At 39.2% G+C, this 17690-nt stretch overlaps 1 protein-coding gene and 1 long non-coding RNA gene across 4 annotated transcripts; one reads left to right on the top strand and one right to left on the bottom strand.

The window, feature by feature from the left end:
- pms1 (PMS1 homolog 1, mismatch repair system component) lies at positions 1 to 17581 on the bottom strand. 3 transcript variants are annotated; one of them, XM_044216302.1, is made up of 13 exons: positions 17494 to 17581; positions 16733 to 16876; positions 15987 to 16169; positions 15583 to 15685; positions 15075 to 15238; positions 8990 to 9106; positions 6335 to 6457; positions 6076 to 6222; positions 5016 to 5854; positions 2778 to 3245; positions 2524 to 2654; positions 465 to 625; positions 1 to 369 (listed from the first exon to the last, which is right to left on the bottom strand). In XM_044216302.1, exons 2-13 carry the CDS (start codon positions 16862 to 16864, stop codon positions 169 to 171), a joined length of 2769 nt encoding a protein of 922 aa, XP_044072237.1. In that variant the 5' UTR covers positions 16865 to 16876; positions 17494 to 17581; the 3' UTR covers positions 1 to 168. The 3 variants fall into 3 exon arrangements, with proteins under 3 accessions (XP_044072237.1, XP_044072239.1, XP_044072238.1); XM_044216304.1 differs by lacking the exon at positions 6335 to 6457; XM_044216303.1 differs by lacking the exon at positions 8990 to 9106.
- LOC122885350 lies at positions 14075 to 15689 on the top strand. The gene is made up of 4 exons (XR_006380096.1): positions 14075 to 14215; positions 14422 to 14527; positions 15291 to 15363; positions 15558 to 15689. It is a non-coding gene; the product is annotated as an uncharacterized LOC122885350 (long non-coding RNA).
- Positions 17582 to 17690: the final 109 nt, after the last annotated feature.

Genomic DNA, 17690 nt, shown 5'->3' with positions numbered 1-17690 from the left:
TGGAGAAAAACGTTTATTTTTATGTTGTTTGTAACACAGTTGAACATCAGTTGAGCAGAATGGAAACAAATCAGGTAGCTTACATTCAGAATAATCAGCTGCATTAAAATGAGACAGCTGTTCCATAGATATTGCATTGCTGTGATTTTTCATTAAGGTGTCTACTTCTTACAGCTCTAAAGGCCTCAGCAGAGCTTTAGCTTCCTGGTCTGTAGAAGGGATGTCAGATAGGTGTTGGAGAAATGGTCGTCCATGGATGCAGGTCCGGTTGCTCTCACCAAGCTGCTGTTCCATCCGTAGAAGGGTTTCCTCCACATCTTCCCTGGATAAATTTGTAGGCAACTGACGGGCAAGTCGTACTGCTTCACCCTGTGAGGCAAAAGTCACAATTTAGATATTTAATAAAACAAAAACAAAAATCTACAGTAATGCCATTCTTAATCTCAATTCATAGCATCTCTCACTTGTAGGTAGTTTGTGACTTTAAGTGGCCGGCACTCTTGCACACTCCTGGCCTTCCTGTGAAGAACTGCAGTCAGGATCTCCCTGAGGTCCTCCACACCGAGGAAAGGCACGCAGTCTGCCATTGCTGTCACTTCCAGATGTCTCTCGGCTGATGTGAGACCTGGCCAAAACAAGCAGAAAACAAGGATTAATATACTCCAGACGCTACTACTATCTCCAGGAAAGAATAATAAATAAATATTGTGGTTTACGGCTGGACTGATGACCAAGTCAAACAAGCGAAGGGCCAAATGGAGTGTTAAATGACTAATAGAAGCCCCAGCAGACTGGAAGGAAGTTGTCTTGTAGGGTGGAAGAATGATGGCTTCTCATTTCATGAGGAAATACTGCAAATCATGCACAATTTATATTTCTGATACATGACTTTGGACGCAAAATGAACTCAGAAAGGTACAAAAAACCTGGAGAAGTGGAGAGAGTTATAATATTTCTTAAATATTTCTGTGCTGGTTGTGTTGCCACTGCAAGGCTGCACAGTCCGGGATATTTGTTATTAAAAATGTATGTAGAGAGCAACAACTGACAGTAGCAAGTTTTGTCATTGTAATAACAGCATTTACTCCATAAAGACATTTGCTGTTTTTTGTTGTTGTTTTTTTTTTTAAAGGACAGTATTTTTTCAGTTTTGAACTGACAGTATCTGCAGAAACACATTGTTTTGAAAAATAAACAACATCACGCATTTTAAACAATGCTAACAAACGCAAAGATATTCAGCAGCGATTGTGCAATGAAACCATCTTATATATGCCGCCAACTTCAGTCCCATGCACACCCACCGAGGCTGGCAGTGCCAAATGAAAATTCCTAGAATTTCTTAAAGGGCAACCATTCTCATCACCTGCACACTGGGGTACAAACCTACTGTGAGACCACTCTGTCGGGCAGAGAGCCAATGTCAATTGAGGTGAACCATTCCAGCAACAAAAACAACCAACACTTACAGGACACTGTAAACCCTCTGCAAGCGAACAGAGAAATAATGTCACAACAATGATGACGAAGCTGACAAAAACAAGTTAATCTGGTTTATTTATTTATTTATTTTTTTTACATATTTTGCTTTTGACTTTATTTATTACAATATATACTGTACATGGTTAAACTACACTGTATACTGTAATTATCAGAACAATCTGTCAATCTAGACCTATCAATATTAGAATCACAAGTGTGATCTCCTTAATAAAAACTAGGCTTAGTAAATATACAACAATGAGAAAATTGATCAATTATTTGCATATCTTATACTAGCTGCACTACACTAACTCTTTTGTTTACAGTTACCAGATTAAAGGTTAATATGACAAATTTCTTAGTGTGTTAATTGTAAAATATGTGCTTAGTTCAAAGATAACTTGTCATGTGTGGGAATAAAAATGCTGTGGTCAACATACATATCTGTATGATTGAGTTGTCATAACGTGTCAAAGTTATTATTCAACTTGTCATGATCCATTATAAAAGACAAGGTTTTGATTACAAAAAAACATACTAGGTTGTTTGGTCATATATCTCGGTTCTCTCATGATTTACACCTCTATTTCATCATTCCTCGTTTTCCATAATGGAAAAATTTGTTGAAGGAATGGGAATATTTCTTCTTATCCACAACTAATCTGATACACAGAAACTCTGTCAGAAATAATTGCCTGTAATCCAGTTACTCAGAACTGTACGTTTGACATTTCTAAGTGACTGGTGAACTATGACATTAATGATGGCAATCGGCTCCAACATTTGTTAAATAAAACTAGACAATCCACGAGACCTTTAAACAGCATGACTCATGAAAAAATAAGAAAGGCTTGTTTTCTGATTGATTGGGTGTGTTATAGACTTCTATGCTGTATTATGGTGCCTATGTTTAGGGACTGTTAGTACTACTTTGTCATCAGGTTCAGAAGGACATGCCACATGATTGGCAAATGAATGTTCTATCATATTAGACTGCCTCATACAACAGCGTTACGGTCCAAAATATTATTTATGATGTACCTGGAGTGAGTTGGATTTTAAACCCATTAGCCACAAGCCTGGGATCAGAGAAGAGGGCCCCTCCGTTTAGCTCAGGGCTTTGTTTCTCCATGCTGCACAAAGCCTCAGTATATTCAGCTCCCCCTAGACTTCTATAAAAGAGAGACAAGGAGATGTTTAACATACAACAACAGTGTATTTTGTGTGCAGATTTCCACAAGGGAAACAACTGTCAGGGTTGGCATTTTGCTGGTGAGAAGTGAGTGATACGCTACCCGTCTGTTAACTGTATAGGGTTCTGCAGACTCGCTGCTGGAAGTATATTATTCTCTAGAAGTCTCTTAAACAGCAAGGCTTCCTCCACTCGAAATGGGTTTAACAACATGAGTCTCTGACCACATAAAATGACCCAGGCGCTCTGAGAGGCCAGCCGGTTTACAAGACGGAGGCCCCGTGGCACTGCGCTGCTCTGGGATGAAAGGCGCTGAAGCTGCAGCTGAAGGGCAGCCACGCTACAGGGGAGGGGCTGCGAGGGCTTAGGCGCAAGGTTCCTCATCTTCTTTTGGGGCTGTGCAGAGAAGAGCTCGTCCAGCAGCTGCTGGTTGGACAGTGGGGCCTTGCGTTTCTGGCTCTGCGCATGGCCCCTTGGGGTGCTCACGCTCGTCTCTCTGGAGCCTTCAGCAGAGGCCAACTTGGTCCTTTGGTCATGGTGTTCCAGGTGTTTTTTTGCCTTCTCCTCATACCTGCAGAGTATGAGTCTTTTAGAGTTACGACAGCAATGACAACCCTCTTTGTTATTAAATCTATTATTCTATTAAGTTGACATCCTAGCATGCACTGATTTGGTGATGTGTAGAACAAAAATATACCCAAGTGTCTAGGTTTAAACTAGGCTAAATTAAAAGGGGCACTCCACCTATTTTACAGATGGAGTTCAGTTTCAGTTTCTCATCACAAGGAGTGCTACTCAATATGCGAAAACAGTTGTATAATATCTTCTGTGGCTCTCGAGGGAGCAAAGTTTGAGGGAAAATAACCTTGATGATTGGGCTTGACACTTAACATTTTTAAACAAACAGGAGATGGGGTTTGAAAGAAGTGGGCATTTAGAAGCCGGGGGGGGGGGGCTTCAATAAGTGATACAGACCTCTAACAGGTCTGGCAAATCTTGCTTTATATACAGTGTTGTGTCTGTTGATAACTTACTCATTTCTTCTGTGTAGCACAGCTGCTAAGCTGCCATCTGTTGCTGTCTACTTTAAACATATTACAGTATGTTCTAAAATAAGAATTTAGATACTGAGTACCACCTTGTTCCCACTATACATGCAGGGAACGTGTTGAGAATTTGATATATACAGTATATATACATATAGAGTGCTTTCCTTAGCAAAACTGTTATTTGCCAACTCATGTTTCCATAGATCCTCATATGTTAAGCATTAGGGCTTACACTTCAGCACCCCATTATTCAAATAACCTGTTTCGTGAACTTGTGTAAGTGTAATTCCTAGAAGTGGTGTGCCACTTAACAGTGGCAGTGAAAGGAGCTTGCCACATCTTATTTCATGTTTAAGACAGCATTACGGCAAGGCAGGATTCTAAACAGATGTCTTTTTCCATACACTCTTCCATACCTTATATAAGGCCCCAAGTACTGCTGATACACATTTTCCAACTTTGCAATTACTTTAAATTGGTATGCAGTAATCTAACATAATTGGGTTGAAGCGCCTTCAGCACAGTAAAATGATGTTATTCCATGATGCTACTAGCTGAGTACCTCAGTGGTTAGAGACCAATAGGTAGCACAGTATGTACTTTCTTTTATTGACATGTCCGTGTGCATCTGGACCATTTTAGAAGATACTAATGACTGTGGGACAAGATTAACCTCTGTTCCTATTTCATTATTTTCTTTGATACAATCAATCGATTGAAAAAGTAGAGAGTTGCTCATGGCCTGCGTATTGTGCTGTGCTCTCTGACCTGCTTAATAGCACCATTTTATAACTATTTTGCGTGCTTAGATCTCAGACTTGAGAATTTATGTTGGTTTTTAATTAGAAATCAGGAAATATCAGATACTGTATATAAAGGGAAGTATTAGTTCACATCAGTGAATGTCTCTTAAACCTTGTCAGTGTCACTATGTATGCCTATGTTTGGGGACCATTGTAGGTATGGGAAATAAAGACAATCTCAGTGGGTTTAATATTGAATAAATGTTCAATAAAATCTGCAGCAAACGTGAGACATGTGAATTCTCTGGATAGATGGCATACTTTGGAAATAGAGGACATTTCACCATTAGCGATACATATTTTACTGCGGAAAATGTCATTAGACACAGTTGTCTGGAAATTAGAAACACAGCTCAGATCAACAGAATTTCCAGACTATGCTTTTCACATGCAAATGACAGGTCAGACTTTCCCCCCTCTCTCTCTCTGCCTTGCAAATAACAAGAAATGGAAACAACTGCTTGGAAAGGTGAAGGTCTGGAAACTCACTTCTTACGGTCTTCCTCCCTCAGATTTTTCCACCTCTCGTGAATGGCGATGCTGATATCCTGCAGGCTGGCTGTGGGTTTCTCCCTGAGGACCTCTGCTCTGGCCTCCTTCTCGAACAGGGCGGCGGGAGACAGCGGTGCCCTCATGGCGCGGTTGCTGATCAGGTCGTAGGCCGTCAGAGCAGCCCGTTTCTCTGTTATGGCGTTGAACATCTTTTTGTTTGAGCTGCTCTGACTCTTGATCTCATCTGAGTCAGAATAATTGTTCTTTGAGGGTTGATGGATTTTGACGGGCTGCAGAGGATCTCGTGAAATGGGGTCGGTGAAAGCCGCCCCCCGGCTCCAGTCCTCAGCTGATAACTGGTCTTTGCTTGTGTCTGCGCCTGACACAGCATTGTCCTCAAGTCTCTCAGGGGACTTGCCTGCTGAACCTGTTTCTGCTGTCTGAGTGCAGCTCTGAGCTGTTTCATCATCACAGAGAGAAAAGTTAGACTCAAGCCCAGCTGGGATCTTGTTGACAATCCAGTCCTCTGCTACAGAGGATGAAGAGCTGCTGTTTGAGGTCTGGCAGTTCAGTGAAGCATCAGTGCTTATTGCTGTTGACAGAGCTGTGTCATCATGTTTAGGAGCATCTTTGAGGAAGTTACCATTGTGGTTGGTGAGACTGTCATTCCTCTCTACACTTTGTTCATTGTCCGGTTGTGAAACATCAGTCCGCAAAGGACTAGACGGTGAGAGAGATGTCTCATGGCCTAGCTGCTTCTCAGTTGGGGGGTCACCACTAGGCCGATAGCCATAGAGAGAAACCAGAAATGCATCTACTGCGGTCAGCACAGCCTCCTACATTTCAGACAGACCACAGAAGAAAAAATTATGAAAAAAGAAAAATTGACAGTATACAGATTTTAATTTCCAATCACATCTGATAGGCTAGGGTTTCGGTTTATTCCCCCAATGAAAAGCAAGGCTGGATCATGAAATTATCTGTGCATCTGACCTAGTTCTGACCATATATACTACATATTCAAATGATTTTGCCTAAGCTTGAATTTCATAGCTACCTTGTCATGAAGAAGAACCTGGGTCTTGTCCGGTGTCAGATTTACGTCGACCGAGGAGGGTGAAACTGTAATTTTAAGCATGAGGGTGGGATAGCGGTTTCGGGCTGGGTCATCTGGATACTGAGCAGTGTAGTGTTGACGCAACAACTGAGGATAAAGTTTGCAGGTAAACATAAAATAAAAGAATGGTATTAGATACAAGTATTATAGTACAAAAAGCATTCATTGTATGAACTCTGTTGTTCCAAAATGACTCTACCTTCATTATATCTTTATGGTGGACAGGCCGGTTGTTGACAAATATAAATGTTCTGTCAGGGTTAGATGAGCTTGTAGAAGAGTAATCAGCCCCAGGCTTTGGAAAAAAACCATCTAAAACAATCTGAATAAAATTAAAATATAATATTAATAATCCAACACAAGAGAAGCACAAAGTAGGTGTCATACATAAACTTGCCAGACAAAATATCACACTACATAACAAATAATGGTTGAAATGAAGGGCTGAATTTAAAGTTTCTGAAATGAGACCTTCATTCATAGACCTGTAAACATTTTCAAATTGACATGCTCAGCAGCTGGCTGACGCAGGGGCGTAATAGTGTATCTACTAGTTTTGAAACCTGGACATTACATAAACTTTATCATCATTACATTTTCAATTAGGACGGCAAGGTTGAACCATTCCACTGACAGCACAGCTGCAAAGCTGCACAGCTGGGAATGAAGCCATTAATTCTGGTTGCGCACAAGCAAACAGGCACTCAGCACCGGTCCCAGCATACCGTACATACACTGCCACAGCATAATGAGGAGGAGTAGTAAAGCTATATTTCCTAAGAAGTTTACTCCACTCATTTCATCAACTCCTTTACATTTTTGATGTCAAATAGCAAACTTCACTAATTTCACTGTAAATTTTAAAACAATCAAGAAAGACAGGTAGTGAGACGCATAAGTTAGTTGGTTCCTCTGAAGTCTCTCTCTCTCTCTCTCTCTCTCTCACTCTCACTCTCTCAGAGTGCAGGCTCCACTATGAACATGCCAAACCAGCTGGTGTAGGACATTTTCCTATTAAAATTTGCATCATACATGACGACCTTTCACCTAGACTCACGCCAGAGGCAGTTCTCATGAGCTAAAATTGATGACTCAACATAAAAAACAGAACAATTGCACTTAAAACTCAATTATGAATGTAAGCTTGTAAGAAATTATGGAAAGCTATTAATGTTCTACAGATTGCAAGCAGAATAGCTATGCTTTTTTCCCCCATGGCCTAAGGCTCATTATTAGCAGCAATGCATGCCAATGAAGTTAATAAATGAACTGCTGTTTCAGGTCAGGGCACATATGCTTCTCTCTATTTCTGCTCATTAGGGTCACTTTATGAGAGCACAAATGGCACCTCTGGCCCCAAAGGGCCGTGTAGTCATGCTGCCAAAAACGAGTGTCACATTTTGTTCAGCAGAGGAATGACTCTTATAACTCTCCCTGAGCGAGGCCCCGGTGAAATTGTCAACCTGGTTCCCTTGATCACTAATCTTTGGTCTTGGGGACAAACAGGAGAAACGTTCTCTTTCATTGCTACAGGGAGTAAGAGGAAAAGGTGAAAGGTTGTTCTCATAACTGGGCACCAAAGTGTAGCAGCAAAATAACAACAACAAAGAGGAAAATGAGAGAGAAACAGGGTGAAAAGGGCTGCTCCATATCTGTCAGACTAGATTAGTTGGGAGCCTGGCAGCAGGTACGAGCCACATGACACCTACCGTGACCAAGCAGAAAGTTACTGCTCGACAGTAATTCAATTACGATCAGCACAGCAAAGCTTAGCTAACAAAAAGCACTCACTCTTCATCAGGAAAGAACTCAAGAGAAAAGGGCAAGGGAATAGTTGGCCATCCACCAACTGACCACATTTGCTGGCTTCAGACCAGGCGTTCATGATGAGGTTATTAGCTCACGGTCAAGTATAACGTGCATGCTCTCATTTGCTCTGCAAAAAGTATCCATCTTAACTTGGCATTTTATGTAATATCGACAGTTAAAATTAGACCTTTCTAAAACAAGCAAAACAAATAAGACACTGAGTCATCATAATTTATTTCCAATGCAAATCAACTTATTTCAAACTTGTTTCTGAGTTATTTTCTTAGTTTTTTAGCACTGGTGTCACACAATGTTAAAGACGCGGACTTCAGGAACATTCCTGAAACAAGTAAAATTACATTATTTCAACCACATGTCACAATATTTGATTTTAATTTTGACTGAAAATAAGACTAAATGACATTTTAGGATGGACTTGTTGATAATGAGCTTTTTTAAAAGGGGCAAATGTGTGTCTTATGAAGATCAACTGCCATAATGGCTCCACAATGAAGGGCAAAGGGGCATGGGAGCCACAGCATGACAGCAAAGAGTGCAAGATGTGTTCATGAGGTGGGAGGGTTAGCATGCGGCTCTGTGCCAGCTCAGTCATGCTATGTGCCTGTGACGTTCACCCATCAGAGTGCAATGCACTCCGTGCAGTCTCTTCACATTCATGACATCATTTGTTACAATGTGCAAAGGTGACTTTGTCCAGCTGAGCACCGGTCAATGTGAAACAATGACAGTTGACCATCAAACCAGAAACCTATAAACATGAGCCCTACATAGTGTGATATGGCACAACTTAACTGAAATCATTGCTTTATATTGCCTACAGTCAGACAGAGTTAACTATTTCAGACTGAATTATGTAAAATGCCTTTTTTACTAATACACATGCAAGCATTTCTGTCGGCAATGTTAGTGTGTATGAAAACCCAAAGAAAACTGTAACAAACAAACTCTTCTCTAAACCTGCAAGTCATCATATCTAGAATTGCTCCATTTCTCTCTCATCTCTGCATTTTTCCCCTTAACTAACCTCTGGTTGCTCTTGGTGATGGTGGCAAGGGAGCAGGTTGGCAACGGCACTGGGCCCCAGCGTAGCAAGGAGTGCACTTCTGTGATCAGCCACCTTGGCCTTCTGCCAAATCACCACCTGTAACAATATGACACCAGTCAACTTCCAAGAGTCCACATCAGGCGAATCACACTGCATAACCACCTGTCAAGATAGTAACTGGGCCAACATATCTGGAGTTCATACATTTTGTTTCTGTCAAGAGATTCAGCAAGAGATGGACAAAAACTAGTGCAGGGAGCATAAAAGATATAGAAGAGTAGTTGTTGCCGAAGTAAAAATGAATGGGTATTTAAATTAACATACAAAAATAAACCATGATGCCATTTTTTCAAAACGACAAGAACTGTAATTCTAAAGGCAATATTTCAACTTCTGGTCAAAAATGCTATTTGCGACAACTACTTATAGATATATTGCTGTGAAAATAGTTGAGTTGGCACAATGCAATATTAAATCTTAGGTACTCAGGGCCCAAAAACATTTAGTTTATACTATGATTTTCACAAACTCTCCACAAATCATGGTACATTTAAAAAACATTTTGTAACCTAAGTCATGTTTATTTTTCTAATAATTAAATTTATCTCATTTTAGGATTATGTCAAATAAGAAAATATTTTAGGTACAAAATATGTTGACACCCACGAGTGTCCTTGTAGTTTGTGTCCACCAGTGAATATATCTCCCGGGTGTTGATTTCTAAAAGCATGCACCCTGTTGCAGGGCATGTCTCAGCCATTAAATACACAATTTGGCACATGTAAACGGATCACTCCTGTAAACAGTTCTTGAAGAAGCTGTGAAACATGACACAGGCCGAAGAGCAGAGTTGGGGGTAAAGGATAGGGGCAACTGAGTGCTGATTGTGCGAAATGGGTTCACTACCCTCCCCTGACAACCTCGAAACTGATTTCTATGAAAGTTATATGGTGGTCGAGTGGCCCCTCCGTGACCCACACCACACATACACTTCTGTGTACAAACTGGCTGCAGCCTGAAACAGAATCTGGGGTTAAGTCTGCAGCTGTGTTCAGCAACTTACTCAGGCGTCATAATCAACCAAATCAGAGTTCACAGTCAGCCATATTTGTGTTTGGGGCACCTGACAGTTACGCTTAGCTGTGGTGGGAAAGGGCATAAGGGATGGAAATGTCTAATTGCTAAATAATTCCACTGCTGATTAATCTAATGTTATGTAATGGAACAGCCCAGAATAACTGGCTTTTTTATTGTGCACACCAAAAGTATGCAACCCTGTACAACCCAGGGGACTGGTGATAAAAAGTAACCAAACACAACTGGTCTAAAAACATGCCAAACATTAAAACTATTGAATTTCTTTTGTTATCCATACCAAAAATCATGCAACCTCAATAGAACTGTGATGATAATTAACGATAAATGATGATTCATCTTTTCAAAGCTAAGTCACAACAACTGGACATTGTGGAATATGATGCATTGCTTTGGTATGTGTGTTGGTTATATTTAGTTAAGCTTCTACTGTCAACTACCTCAACCTCACCCAACAATCAAGTAGTAATTTGACTGTTTCCATTTGCTAATGGAAATTAACAAACACTCCTCAAGGGCAACACTTTTTTTAGCAATTGACATTGTTTGTGTGGTCAAGGTGAGTGGAGGTGACATGTTGAGGGCTGTGACTAGGCCACAAGTCAAACATTTTATTTGTTTAAGACAATATATTGTAGATTTACTCATGTGTAGGGTCATCCTTATCTACTGTAAAGTTTCAGAGTACAGACTGATTATTTCCTCTAAATGTTTCTAGTAGAATTTGGAATTCATTCATCATCCTTCAACAGCTGCAGGCTTTGCAAGCCCAAACCATGGTGCTCGCTGTACCATGTTTTGTTCATAGTATTTGTGTTCTTCCTCCAAATACTGCTCTGTGTCGTTTCTGCCAGTTGTTCACAGCATAATGTTTAGTTTTGCTTTTGCACAGTATTATTTCAGTAGCATTGAGCACAGGCAGCAATATAAATTTGAATTTGCTCCTCTTTCAACAGCGCTCTCATTCAATGTTTTTCTTGTTGTGCTTTAATGCATTTAAGCACTATCTGTCTTTGGAGAGGGTATGTAGTTCTCTCCATCCATTTCCATTTCTATTATACCATTATATATTAATATTTATTGATATAAACATTTTTTGATGGGGATCTTAAAGCCACACCTGAATGTTATTTCAATACACTGCTTAAATACCAATTAGCCCTTTCATACATGTCATTATCCTAGTTGTTAACATACTTTATCCAGAGGTTTAGTGCAGAACATGTTCAGATTTTGGGATGCATATCATTTTAAAAGACAAGTTTATTGACTGCTCGGTGACTGGTTGGTGGAAAAATAAACAATAAGTTGATTGATTAATTAGTTGATCAACTTTGATAATCAATTAATCGTGTAAGTCATTTATCAAGTAAAAATGGCAAAAGTTCTCTGGTTCCAGCTTCTCTACTGTAAAGAATTCCTGCTTTCCTCATTTTTATATCACTGTTAACTCAATATGTTTGAGTTTTGGAATATGGGTCGTACAAAACAAGCTTTTAGAGAGTAGATGAGAAATTGTGATGGGGACATTGTATAGAACAATTAATAGAAAAAATTAGAAACAGATTGGATTAATCAGTAAAGAAAACAATTGTCAGTTGCAGCCATAATAAATACATGTAAAATTGTTCAGGTAAGGTTGTATATTTTGTGGTATCAATATTCAGCTTGAGTCCCAGTTTAAAAGCTATATCAAATGTTTTTGTAATTAGTTAAAGGGTCTGATGAATGCCTGCTCCATGCAAATTATTTACATAACAATTAGCTATTTAGAAGTGTTCTTCTTTGCATCCAAAGACAACTCAATTAAACAGACTAATGAAGCTCTAGCGTAAGTTCAGTCAGGAAGACTGAGGACAGGAAGACTTCTGCATGCTTAGGCGTAGTAATACTCATACCATTCAGCCATTCACTCCTCTCACGCATGCTCACTATATTTCCTGCAGTCATTATCCGGTGCTGTCAAATTGGGACGTCAGCTGTTCCATCAGCTGGTCTCATCTATCCAATAGCACAGTGACACACCTTCATTGTCAACCTATCATCCTACTACCCTCTGTTTAAATATGATTCTCTCTCTGCTTTCAGTATGTTCATGCAAAGGTTGCACGCCCGTCCACCACCCCATCTCCGCCCAGTCTTCGCAGATCAGCGAGTCTATCAGCTCGTCATCCCATCAAACCTCTTCAGCCATCAGCCTCAGCAGGGTCATCAGGGCTTTTGGGCTATTCCTTTCTAGACTACATGCACACTAATTAAAAGAGTCCTACAACTTTTAATTGCTCCTCAATATCTACAGGTACATTGTGTTGTATGCATGTGATTTTGAGACATGTTTTTAAAAAGTTAATGACTTGAACTTTTGTCAAGCCAGGCCAGCACAGACTGACTAAGTTCCCTCTATCAGGTTAGTCAGTCTGTCCTTGCTTGGCTCGACCAAAGGTTTAGTCTGTGTGTTTCTAAGGTGCTTCTACAAGTCACATTAATATTTTCCATCACACGTAACAGTTTCATAACTCACTGACTCGCATTAGCACTGACAACAAAACAACAGGAGGCTGGAGACAATTACTGTTTTCAAGAAGGTGTTTGATTAATAATTTACCTGACAAGCTTTTATATCAATATCCTTTTGTAACTTTCTGTTTAAGGGCAGAAAATCTTTAGAGAGGACCAAACAGCAAGCTCTACTGTCAAAGGACACCTTACACTATTTACATTTTACACTTTTGCAAAATTTCACATTATCAAATGAGTGACACTTAGACAGGGAAATTGGGTGGACTACTATGACAGGGTGGGATTGTCTAGACTTGTATGTATTTTTCCCTCCTTCCATTTGTCGAAATTGGTTATTACTGTTTGTATGGTTTTTTTATTATTTATTGACTGAATATCAATAGATACAAACTTTCCTTTGGTTCAATATAATTGTTAAACTGAGTCATATGTTAAGTAAACTAAAAATATATTTGAAAACAAAAAAGCAGTGCACTGAATCTCCATACAGTCTTGCTTTTTCCTGTGCAGCACTAATCTCTAAGCAGACCATTTTTATTTTATATACAGTTCACAGTCACTCCTTGCACTTTATTATTGTTGTCTTTATACATTAATCTGCTGGAAGCAATATTTTTTTTAAAAGTGCTTTATAAATATCATGTGTAATATTATTAATAGTAGCTGCCCCAGATCTAGTTGTAGTAGCAGTAGTATCAACATTGTGAGGAAATATGAACTTCATGGAATCAAACGTACCTTTTTTCCTCTAAGATCTAAATGAAGTTCCTCTGTGTATGTCCTAATCTTACATAGTATGTAATCTTACATGGGTTCTCAGTGCTTTTACACATGTCAATGTTGTCAGTTAAGGTTGCCACATATAACACTATACTTCAAATACATGGCATATTAACAAACACTGAAGGCGATTTTGAGCCACTGATGTTGGGACAGTTATTTGAAGACTAATGAGGACACCTAGTGGTTGCCGTGTGTGAAAGACTACAAACTTTATGAGCAGGGATTTAAATCACTTTTCAGGACTTTATTACCATTAAAACCTCAATGTGTTCTTTCCCCCCATTGGTTCAGTTCTGTTGTAGGGAGGGTAAACATTTAAATCATACTCCAGCAAAAATATTTTTCTTTGAGTATCATACACTTCACTGTAGATTGGTGAAGGTGACTATTAAAGTGGCCATATTATGGTTTTTGGATTTTCCCTTTCCTTTAGTGTTATATAGCTTTTCTGTGTATGTAAAAGGTCTGCAAAGTTACAAAGCCCAAAGTCAACGCCAAGAAATCACTGCTCCTGACCTGTCGGAAACGCCTTGTTTGTATTTCAGCCTTTTCTTCCGTTACTCGTCTATGTCACCATCTAACACATTCTAACATTTGCATAATGCCTACCATGGTTACCGTGGCTACAGCTGTGTTTCCAGCTGATCAGGAAGCCACAGGAATCCAGTTATTCTAAGGGACGTGACTTTTCCAACACACGTTCTAAGCGGTTGAGAAAATCACTAGAAAGTGGGCCAGCTGACCAATCAGAGTAAAGTGGGCTTTTTGGGGAGCTAAAACAGAGCGTTTCAAACAGAGTGAATAAAGGTACTGCATTAATGCACAGTATGAGAAAAATAATGTGTTTTTTGAACATTAAAGCATGTAAACCTATTCTAATAAGACCCCCAAATGAAAGTATGAACCTGAAAATGAGCATAATATGGTCTCTTTAAAAAGTTTCCTGCATAAAGAACAGTAGACTGACTTATGTTTTAGCAGCTTGAATTATGTCTGTTACAATGGATTCCTAGGGTGACAAGTTTTCACAGCAGACAAGAGGCACTGCAACATCCACAGAAATTTCTCGCACCTCTCCTGAAGCATAATCCACTTCTGTGCTGTTCATCTGTATGCTCAGTAAGTTCCACACAATCAAAAACACAGCAACCACTACAGCTCATCAGAAGGACATTTGCGGGACACAGTAGTGCATTTAGTCATATATCACCATCATAAAACGTGATTTCTGCTGCAGGATTAGTAAGGAAATTTTGATACGTTTTTTCCACAGTAAAAATTCCATTGTAACTGACATGAAACCAAGCTGACCACAACTGCCTTTATTTGTTATGTACCAAACTACAATTTTTTACAGTCACCTTTCAAGCCCACAGGAGATTAGTGTTTGATATTCAATAGATTTCGGGTTGCATATCACTTTCAGAGACAAGCTTTTTGACTGCTTGGTGACTGGCTGGTGGAAAAATAAAATAGCCTTTATATTAATTTGACCGTTGCCTAAATTTTAAATTTGATCAATCATTATTGTTGATTGTAAATAATATATATTACACATATATTTGCATGCTGACATTATGTTCAGATTAGTCACCAGTGAAAGTTAAAAGTCAAAATTATTTTTCTTTACTAAGTTAAATCTGAAAAGGGAGGAGGAGTTACTGACCTTATTGTGAATGAGTGTGAGCCTCAAGTCTGGTTTTATAATGGCGTAGGCCATCAGCAGGTCCTGCACTTTCTTCAGTTCCTCCTTGCACTTCTTGGTAGAGGAATAGTACTGCCGTCTCACTGGAAGATTCTTGAAAAGCTTCAGTACACTCACTGTTGTACCTGTAAAATACAGAGAGCAGAGGTGTGCAACAGCTTTTGACATACAATTTAGTTTTCCTGCAACAAGGCTGAAGGTCTGGACCAGATCTACCTGGACACCGCGGGGCCAAAACTTATTGATCAAGGTGTGTGTAATTTGTGTGTTTCAGGCCGAATGAACAATTCTTTTACTGTCATGCCTTTTTCTGCCAGTTCAGCAGTATAAAAACGAAAACTACTATCAGTGTTCACAATGTCTCTATCTGTGACAACAACTTAAAAGTTCCACTCTAACATTTCATTATAAAAAGCAGTCTTTGATTTTGTTGCTCACTACAAGACCAATTCAATTATTGGTGCCTTGCCTTGGCCTAAGTGAGATGGCTTCTGAGAAACAATCCCCCCTGTGAAGTTAAGGGTGTACTGGGTGCTGATGTCATCCTCCACTGTCTTCGTGGTGACAGCCACCTGAAGGGAAACGGCACAATAGGACATCAGGTTTCCAACCATCCCAGTTTATATACTGTAATAAACCAGGATGTATATTTCAATCCTATTATATACTGATAAATCAAAGAGTCATGCTATCTGTAAAATATTATAAATGTATGCATGAATGAGATGAAATGTTTTTTCATGAACTTTGTTAGTAGTTCAGTGTTCACACTTAGATCAGTATGTATAACTTCTGTTAATTCTGTCTCCATTTGCCTTTTTTTCTTTTGATCTGACTGTAATTTAATAACTACAGTTGTTAAATACTTCTTACCTCTGCCACGGCACAGATGGAGCCCAGTGCCTCTCCTCGGAAGCCGTACGTCTCCAGTCGCTCCAGGTCCTCGTGGCTACAGATCTTTGAAGTGAAATGTCTCACTGCCATCACAGGAGCATCAACAGCTTTGACTCCATGGCCGTTATCACGCACTTCTATACGGTCCAAACCGTAGTTCTCCTGCAATGTGAAATTCATTACATACATACTGTTGAAATCAAATCACGAATCTGAGTTTGGACAATTTAAACAGCAATTAAAGCACACTTTTACCTGCAGGAAAAATGCATTTTTTTCTCCATTAATATACAGTATTTATAGCAAAGTGCTGACTCACACAATGCTTTATTTGGATATTTTACTAATTGTATTATCCAATACAACAGTATTGCTGCTAAATAGGCAAGAAAACACCAATTGAAAAAAAAAGTATAACCACCCTTGCTTCTGCAGTATCAAAGAAACACAGATCTCACAGACTGAAGGTTCACTTGTTACGCTCAGATCAGTTTCAATAAATCTCTTAAGATAGTTACAAAGTCCTGAGATGCAAAAAATAGATGTATTCATAAATATAGCAGGCATCACTTCCTTTATGACTAATGCTATCCATATTGTTTTTAGCTCTATTCTTCTACAGACAATTGCACTTTCCTTTCCTCATTCATCATTTACTAATTAATCACATTTCCAAAATAAATAAAAGGCTCCTTCTTCCAAAGTCTGTCATTTAGACACTGTACCAGTTTAATGTCAATGCTTGAAGCCCCAGCATCCAGGGAATTTTCCATCAATTCTTTTACAACGTTCACCACAGAGGTGATGACCTGGGAGCTGGACAGCAGCCGCACAGTATCTGGAGGCAGCTGCTTCATGATTTAAAGTACCTGTTGAAGAAAATTCTGGTTTTAGTTTGGTAATTCTGAGTGTTGTTGAGTCACAACAACAACAACAACAACATGACATGGGGGAGGAGAAAATCTTGAAAAGATTTCAGTGAGAGCTGTGTCTTCACACACCACAAAACACTTCCATGAACCAGAATTTCAATGTAGAAATGATAGGAAGTCACATTTAAACACATTCTGCTACTAAGAGGTGCACACATAAATTGTTAAGAAAAAGCAATTTAACACTGTACATGGTTGTTATTGTTAATATTTTGAGATGGGTCCAGAAGTGTCTCTGATAGACTAATAGACTGATAGACGAAACACTCAAGTTATCTTCTTTCAGTCAAAACGCAATTTAGTCAAAAACAATGTAATATAATAGAGAAACGCCATGGCACAGTGAACAACTTAATAAAACAGTTGAAAGGCGTTTTACAGTACGTTGACTTTACTAACGTTAGCTAACTAATTTTTGAGCTGCTTAGAGTCGTTAGCATACAATTAAAAACCCAATTTCGTGTAAACCTACGTGGCGACATTACAAACCCATATTAAACTGAATATTAACGTTAATAAATAGCTGAAAAAGATAACGTTAGTTCAATACTGACTTGTATGAGTCCTTTTGATTGCAGCCCCAGTTGAATCTTTCATAAACAGACAGGAGCCACACGGCGGAAACGACCTGATTCCCGCCCCCTTCATTACACGTTGATTGGTTAGAAGTGACACGAGGGCGGGTTCAGAAAGTTCGTCAGAGAAATTTCTACCCTGAGTTAAGGCTAACAGGTACTACTTTTTCTCAGGC

Source organism: Siniperca chuatsi, linkage group LG12, assembly GCF_020085105.1.
Source record: "Siniperca chuatsi isolate FFG_IHB_CAS linkage group LG12, ASM2008510v1, whole genome shotgun sequence".
Lineage (NCBI taxonomy): Eukaryota > Metazoa > Chordata > Actinopteri > Centrarchiformes > Sinipercidae > Siniperca > Siniperca chuatsi.
The sequence above is the reverse complement of the archived record's forward strand: the minus strand, read 5'-3'. Positions and strand labels throughout refer to the sequence as shown.

What these genes read in the sequence shown, in the direction of transcription:
- pms1 (XM_044216302.1), bottom strand. Translation starts at nt 16,864, where the DNA reads ATGAAGCAGCTGCCTCCAGATACTGTGCGGCTGCTGTCCAGCTCCCAG. An exon ending in ATCACCAAGAGCAACCAGAG is followed by an intron (nt 6,458 to 8,989) that starts GTTAGTTAAGGG and finishes AATTTTATTCAG; the next exon opens with ATTGTTTTAGATGGTTTTTT. An exon ending in AGGGAGGAAGACCGTAAGAA is followed by an intron (nt 3,246 to 5,015) that starts GTGAGTTTCCAG and finishes CATACTCTGCAG; the next exon opens with GTATGAGGAGAAGGCAAAAA.